Source organism: Mus caroli, chromosome 2, assembly GCF_900094665.2.
Source record: "Mus caroli chromosome 2, CAROLI_EIJ_v1.1, whole genome shotgun sequence".
Lineage (NCBI taxonomy): Eukaryota > Metazoa > Chordata > Mammalia > Rodentia > Muridae > Mus > Mus caroli.
In genome coordinates, this window is record NC_034571.1 from 32,661,015 (window position 1) to 32,669,311 (window position 8,297).

General features: G+C 36.8%; 2 protein-coding genes across 2 annotated transcripts; both read left to right on the top strand.

Moving 5' to 3' along the window:
* The first annotated feature begins 329 nt into the window (after nt 1–329).
* LOC110289658 (olfactory receptor 50-like) lies at nt 330–1,271 on the top strand. The gene has a single exon (XM_021155956.1). It carries the CDS (start codon nt 330–332, stop codon nt 1,269–1,271), a length of 942 nt encoding a protein of 313 aa, XP_021011615.1.
* A 5,650-nt stretch (nt 1,272–6,921) lies between these two features.
* LOC110289300 (olfactory receptor 50) lies at nt 6,922–7,860 on the top strand. Its single transcript, XM_021155448.1, has one exon. The coding sequence runs from the start codon at nt 6,922–6,924 to the stop codon at nt 7,858–7,860; it is 939 nt and encodes a 312-aa protein (XP_021011107.1).
* The last annotated feature ends 437 nt before the right edge of the window (nt 7,861–8,297 follow it).

Consider the following 8,297-nt stretch of genomic DNA (forward strand, 5'->3'; position numbering starts at 1 on the left):
CAAACTATTCTATATCATTGATTAGTTTTGCTATTAATTGATGACTGATCTGACTTTTCATCTCAGTCTATTTCAGAATACCACTATGGATTCTTAAACTTCTTAAAGCTGATTTTTTTTTCTTATCTGATAATTTTTGTGATATTTCCAAGTTCCTCAAAAAATGGTAAAATGGTTTCTAAGTCACCAACCTCCATTTAACATTCTAAAAGTTCGATATTTTTAGAAAATTTGAATATACTAATTAAAAACATTAATTTCATCCTACCTTAACCTCAATGCTTCCCATTCTCACATTGCTGTGATTTTTTTTTCTTCTCGAGCAGAAGATGAAGAGCACAAGGAACCAGAGTAGTGCATCTGAGTTCATCTTGCTGGGGCTCCCCATCCGACCAGAGGAACAAGGCATGTACTATGCCCTGTTTCTGGCTACATACCTGACCACAGTACTGGGGAACCTGCTCATCATCCTGCTCATCAGGCTGGACTCTCACCTCCACACCCCCATGTACTTCTTTCTCAGCCACTTGGCCTTCACAGACATCTCTTTCTCATCAGTCACAGCTCCAAAGATGCTCATGAATATGCTGATACACAGTCAATCCATCTCATATGCCGGGTGCATTTCCCAAGTGTATTTTTTCTTATTTTTTGCAGATCTTGACAGCTTTCTTCTGACTTCCATGGCCTATGACAGATATGTGGCCATCTGCCACCCCCTCCACTATACCAGAATCATGAGTCAGAGTATCTGTATCTTACTAGTCATTGCATCCTGGTTTTTATCATTTGCTGGTGCCCTTGTGCACACTGTTCTTCTAGCTCGTCTCTCTTTCTTTAGAGGTAACACTCTCCACCACTTCTTCTGTGACTTGTCTGCCTTAATTAAGCTATCTAGCTCAGATACTTCCATCAATGAGCTTGTCATTCTTGTTGTAGGATCATTGGTCATTACTGTGCCATTCGTATGCATTCTGGTTTCATATGGACGCATTGGAGCCACTATCCTGAAAACTCCCTCCATCAAGGGAATTTGCAAAGCCTTGTCCACATGTGGTTCTCACCTCTCTGTGGTTTCTCTCTATTATGGAGCTATTATTGGTCTATATTTTGTCCCCTCATCAAATGACACTAATGACAAGGATGTCATTGTAGCTGTGATGTACACTATGGTCACACCCATGCTGAATCCCTTTATTTACAGTCTGAGGAATCGGGATATGAAAGGAGCTTTGAGAAATATGCTTGCAAGAGCAACTTCTTCCATGTAATTAGCTTTTTATCTGCTGCTCAAAGGGAAGTTTCAATCTTCCCACTATCTAAAGGGTCTTCTCCTCTGGGAAATGCTGTTTCTTAGTGATTCGGGGCATTGTCCAGCATACTTTACAATACATGGAGTTTTAATTGCCACTTTTCTTTCTGTCATTTTCTTTCTTTCCCTTTTTTTTTGTCTTATTGATCCTGATAGTTTTGCACAAGATTTTTTTCACAAACATATCTACAAATTTTACATTTTTCCCAGAATTGCAATTTAATGTCCTCATTAATTTCCTTGTTTTATTTTTAATGTGTTAAATCCTTTTGTAGCAAAGATTGTTTCCTCCTTTCCTAAAGTTGGTTTATTGATGATATTATTTGTGTTTAATTTTATAATTTAGCCAGAGTTTTAAAAAATAACTTTAACTCAAACTGTAGCTATCTTTTTATTTTAACTAATTTTCATGTATTTGTTTTTAATTTTAATTTACATCAAATGATATATGAGTACTGCATACCTTGTATTGCTTCCTTACATATACAGAGTTCATATGTTCAAATCATGTAAGTTATGCTTAATTCCTCATTTTTACATGTTTATGGTGAAAATACTCAGAATTCTTTCTCATATCATTAAAATACAGTATTTTCTTCTCATTATCCAGAATCACCACCCTACCATGTAATCAGAAGTAATTTTTCAATTTAACTATTCTCTACCTATTGACCAACGTCCATCTGACTCCTTCCTTCTGTTCCATTACTAACAAGTTTTAGCTGTATTAGTGTGATTGTAGCTAGTACATAACTTTTTCCCTCTAAGTGTCTGGACCTGTTCTCATATTGAAATAAGATTGGCTTTCTGTAAAAGGACACAACAGACAAATCAGGATCAAATTGGTGAAGAAAACCCCTATTGGAGATCTCTAGATCCTGGGCAAGTTAAATCACTGTGAAACAGTAGTAAGAGATATTCTAAAATCATTCCAGAGAATGTTGTGATTGTGCATACTCTGCTTTATGAAGTTCAGCCTTTTCAGACTTGAGCTGAGGAGTAGCTAGCAGGATGTCAGAAAGTCTGGGCAATCTGAATTGACTCCAACATGCTGAGATGTACAGTAACCCAATTGTCATGTATGAATTTTAAAACGAAAAAGATAAGTGTCTGCCCTTCACACAAATGTATTGCTTTCTATGTCCATTTAAATAATGCATCTTAAATTTTAGTCCTTGTGAAACTACATTTGCTCAAGGCAAAGGCATTTAACTTCACATCTATGAGAATATTGCTGCAACACATTTATTTTTGTTAAACTATTAAATCCTCTCCATCACATGGCATGGGAAGAAGGAAGACACAAAGAGACTGGTCCACAACTGCATGGCTAACCTGCACTACAATTTATGTGGTAGAGAAATGGGAGAGAAAGACAAGTGGAATGGTTTGAGCACTGTGAATACAAGCAGAGCTAAAGATACAAAAGGTAGAGAAATAGCCTAATGTGAGGAGCCTGCTCTGCCACTCGAGGCTATGGGTGAAATCCTGGACCATGCTGAGAGCCATGTCTGGGTCCATAGTTATGAAACAGCAGGGTTCTGTGTTGATGTCCGTGCCTCATATTACCACCAAAATCCATGAGGACATTCTTGGTCTGGGCTATCACCTAGGACCATGTCGATGTCCAACTAATGTGCAGAGTTGCCCCTGCTTTTCAGTAGCTGCAGCACTCAGAAGAGTGGGTCCGTATCATACCTGGGTATCACAGAAGAGCTGACCCTCATGAAAGGGGTGGTGGTGGTAAACTGGCCCCAAGGGTATGAGTGTGGAAGAGCTGGACATACTCCTTGTTTGTCATGCAATGGTGTGAATGAGGGAGAGATGCTTCGAACCCTTGCCACTCCAAAGTACCTGCCCTTGTGGTCATAAAAGTGGGAGAGCTGTCCCTGCCCCTCATAAGCTGCAGCACTTGAGAAAGCAGGTCCAAACCCCACCTTGGCAGCATAAAAGTGCTGGTGATGTGGGTGTAGGTGAGCTGGCCTGAGGACATGAGAGCAGAAGAGCTGGTTCAGCCCCTTGCCAGCCATAACACTGGCTGAGCTAGATGGAGCAGTGTTGGATATCTTGTCCTGATGATATGAATGCCAGGGAACTGGTCAGCTAATCAACTCAGCAACCACCCAGGCCCATATCCAGAGCTTTTAGTGGGCCTACCCCAACATTTACACCATCTATGAACTGGTGTAGCTTGTCTTACAGAATTAAAGCTGTGTGATCTCTATGACATAGGGCAATGGCAGGATGTCTTGAGAGGAGTCCCAGTGAGAATCCAGTATTGATAGTGTAGCAGAAGCCAGAGACCTTGAACCAGACCAATGACTCATTGCAATGGACATTTCCAAGTAAAGATGTGTGGACAGAAGGGTAAACTGTCACACTGTGCTGCACTGCAGCTTTCACAACCAGATTCTTTTAGTTAACGTTTTAATTATTTTTTGTTTTCTTTTTAGAGGAGGTGTTAAGGGGGGGGGGTGGACGTGAAGGAACAGGGAGATGAGTGGGATTGGGTTGCACTATGTGAAATTCATGAAGAATTAATAAAAAGTTAAAAATACATTGAACCACATCAGCATACATAACAATGGGTTTCATTGTGACTTTGTCTTACACACACATGTAGTACTTGATCAAATCAGCCTGCTCTGTCCTCCTCTTTTCTCATCTCCACACTGCTTCTTTGCTCTTTTCCCTAGGAGAGTGTCTTCGATTTTCAGGATATCTTTTTCTTTCAGCTTTCTCATATGAAAGAAAACATGATACTAGGTTGTCTGCTTATATTTTTTTCATAGCAGGAAAAACTCATATTCCACAGTTTCCCCTGCAAATAGCACATGATAATCTTTGTTCATCACCTATTAGTTACCTTGCACAGATTATCATAATTGCTTCAAGGATGAACTCTCTTGTGTCTTCTTCAGCAAACAAGTTCTTCCCCAGGAGAAAGCTTAGGTAATGATGCAACCATATGCTGTTTGTCACTATTCAGGAGCCAGGCATAGGAGCTCAGCCCCTCATCGTGGTTTGGGACATATAACCCACACTGGTTTCTCAGTACTAAGAATAACCATATGTGCATATATCTATCACAGCAGGCTACATGCTGAAAACCTTCTGTTGTTCACAGAGGATTATTGAACTCCTTGAAGACTCTGCAAGGTTCACTATATTCTTTACATGTCATAAATGAATGGAAGAAGCTTCTACACCTTGTAGATCAAGGTATCTCTGCTTATCATCAAAGACCTATGTCAGAGTAGAAATACAATTTACAAGAAATGGAGTGATTGTGTAACCTTGGATGTACAATCCTCTTGATACTATGATAGAAAGATCCTTGTAGTATAACTTACTTTGATCACCTATCCAAAATTTGAAACAGTAAGGTGACAGCAAATTTATTCTCAAATAGATTCTCTCTAATGTTATATCTAATTTTGAGATGAAAAGCTAGGGCATACATCATTTTGCATTTCTTCAATTTCCATCATCTTCTTAGGAATGTTTTTCAGATTTCTCACTCAATTAGTATAATTTCATTCTTCTGTGCTGCAATAATTATCACAGAAAGTGGAATCATTTTGTAGCTAAGTTAGTACACTATTTGAATTCCCATTGATTCCGTTTTAATTACTACCAGAAGCTCCTAAAAACTGTTACTGAGACTTTTGCTTTGTCCTGTTACTGAGAATAGAATGAAGATTTCTAATGTGGCAGAAAGATCACCTATATTCAGGCTCATGTAGAGCTCTCTAATTCATATCTTTTTCAGTTAACTATAATCTTGAATTTTCTTTGTTCTTCAAGTGCCTTCATTCTGTGCTCTCCAAACATGTTTTTATTAACTCTCATGTGATAGATGTTTACATGAAAAATTGCATTGAAAACACATAAAAATGGAATTACTTTTCACCTTGTCTTTTCATAACTGGACAATTTTCATTTTTGGAAATTCATTCTGCACACATTTGTTACATATATTAGTGTGCAAAAGAATTTAAAAAAAGACAAATGTTACTTATTGAAATGTAACAATTAGAAGCAACCTACACATCTAGCAGATAACTAATTATCATTTTAGTTACCTTGGATTTTTTTCTTTCTCTTCTTTTCTTTTCCTTTCTTTCTTTTTTCTTTTTGTCTTTTTTTTTTTTAAGTTGACTACCAAACACAGGGCCTTGTGCTTGCTAGACAAGCACTCTACTATTGAGCTAAGTTAGTTTTTATTATTATTGAAAAAAGTAATATAAATTGTAGTCCAACTCCATAACAGCATTACTTGGGGATCTCATAAGTTGAAAACATTCTGAGGTATTCCATCAATTCTTCAATTAAATTCAATTATATTAATTAAATATAGAAATATTTTAATATAGTAGGATAAATAATATTTGAACTTTAAACATACTTCAATCAAGTTGAAATAATATCCATTTTATAATTATATTTTCATGTAATCTTTAGTTAAATCTTCAAATAAATGGAAGATCAGATGATTATGTAAATCTCAAAAAAACCCACTACATTCAGAGTGAACAATTCTTTTGAGAGTATATGGAATCTGCATTTTAGTAGATGCTTCACATGTTTCCTTTCTCAAATATAAAACAATTGTGACAGAAGGTAGGCCTAAAACCAACAGATTTGAATGAGAAAGAGGAATAACTATATTTTCAAATTATAAGAAATATTAGAATACAACAAAAAATTAGTTAAGAATTATTACTGTGAAACAAAGCTTATGAATCACAGTAAAGAGTATTTATTACTTATATATGTCAGACAGATATTTAAAAACCAACCTTTTCTTTGCTAGATTCTTGATGTGACTGGAAAAATAAAAAAATTCTGGATTTCTACAGACTTGAATAAGAATGGTACAGCTTGAGCTGAGGGAATATATACAGAGGACTCTGTGTGTATTGGAAGAGATACACACCTCCTTTTCCCTGTATTAGGTACAAGTTCATGTATGAAGAGAGATAGAAGACTCAACTGTTGATGGAGAAAAAAACTATCTTAAAAGAAGAATTGATGGAATATCTCAGGTATGTTACCATCTTATGAGATCCCCAAGACTTGGCCTGCCATATTTACCAGTCACATCAAATATCTAGATTTTGATATTTTGGAGCTTCAAACACTTAATTGTTACTCTCATATTAAGTGTATGAAAATAAAACATACCTGAGACATGTTCTGGTGGTCTCACTAGAATTTAGATCACACCAACAAGTCATGATAATTCATTGGCTAGATTTCTATTCATTCATTACAAACTTGACCTTATGCTCTTATTTGAAATCTAGGATTTCTTTCATGGATTTATGTTTCCTATGAAACTGAAGACATATGCTGATCACTCTGGTGCTTTCTATTTTTTTTTTTTTGCCCAAAGCAATTTGAATTGTTTTCTAGGCAGACAAATAGCACATTTTAGTACATATTTAGTGACAAAATCACTAACCCAACAATGTGGCAAGAATCTTGAGATATGTAGGTTAGAGAGTAGAAACTGACCAGTTAAAACATGCTATTATAATGTAATAGATTAATGACCTCTGATTCTTCCATATCATCTTTTTTTCATCTCTAGCTAAAGACAGAGCATGATGAAATCTAATCAGAGCACTGTGTCTGAGTTTATCCTCTTAGGGCTCCCCATTCAGCCAGAGGATCAAGCTGTGTACTTTGCCCTGTTCCTGGCCATGTACCTGACAACTGTGCTGGGGAACCTGCTCATCATTCTGCTCATCAGGCTGGACTCTTACCTCCACACCCCCATGTACTTCTTCCTCAGCCACTTGGCCTTCACAGACATCTCTTTCTCATCTGTCACAGCTCCAAAGATGCTCATGAATATGCTGACACATAGCCAATCCATCTCATATGCTGGGTGTGTTTCCCAAATATATTTTTTCTTATTGTTTGGGTGTATTGACAACTTCCTTCTGACTTCAATGGCCTATGACAGGTATGTGGCCATCTGCCATCCTCTGCATTATACCACTATTATGAGTCAAGGCCTCTGTGTTCTGCTAGTGATGGTGTCCTGGGTATTTTCCTCTACTAATGGCCTTGTGCATACTCTTCTCTTTGCTCATCTCTCTCTTTTTAGAGACAACACTGTCCACCATTTTTTCTGTGATCTCTCTGCCTTGCTGAAGCTGTCCATCTCAGACACTACTATCAATGAACTAGTCATCCTCACTTTAGCAGTGGTGGTCATCACTGTACCATTCATATGCATCCTGGTTTCTTATGGCCACATAGGGGCCACTATCCTAAGAACTCCATCCATCAAGGGTATATGCAAAGCCTTGTCCACGTGTGGTTCTCATCTCTGTGTAGTTTCTTTGTATTATGGAGCCATTATTGGGTTATATTTTTTCCCCTCCTCCAATAATACTAATGATAAAGATGTCATAGTGGCTGTGTTGTACACTGTGGTTACACCCATGCTGAATCCCTTTATCTATAGTCTGAGGAATCGAGATATAAATGGAGCACTGAGAAAGACACTCAGCAGGAGACTGTGTTCACACTGATGGGAGTGGTCTTCCCTCTTTTTGTATTTGAGAACTTCTCAGTCCTGTACATAATGCTTTGACTTGGTGCTTTTCATTGAGTCCTTAGGTTGTCTTTTTTCAGCCTGTTTCATCTCAGCCATGCATTTTGTTTCTCTTTAATTGTTTTGCTCATCTTGGGGGAAGGTTTTTATTTTTTAATTTTTTCTAAACACTTACTATTTTCTTTTCACATAGTAGCATAATTTTAGGTATATAAAATTTTTTTCTCATCCAATCATTTACCTTTTTTATTATCTAATCTTTTGGTCTTCCATATGAAGTATTGTTTTCTTCTCAAGAAAACAAACATTCCTTCTGTATCTATGATTTTTATTATTATATAAGATTTTAATTTTATAATAAATTTATAATTTATTTTCATGAGGAACACCAATTTGAAATCTAGTTTGTTTTAT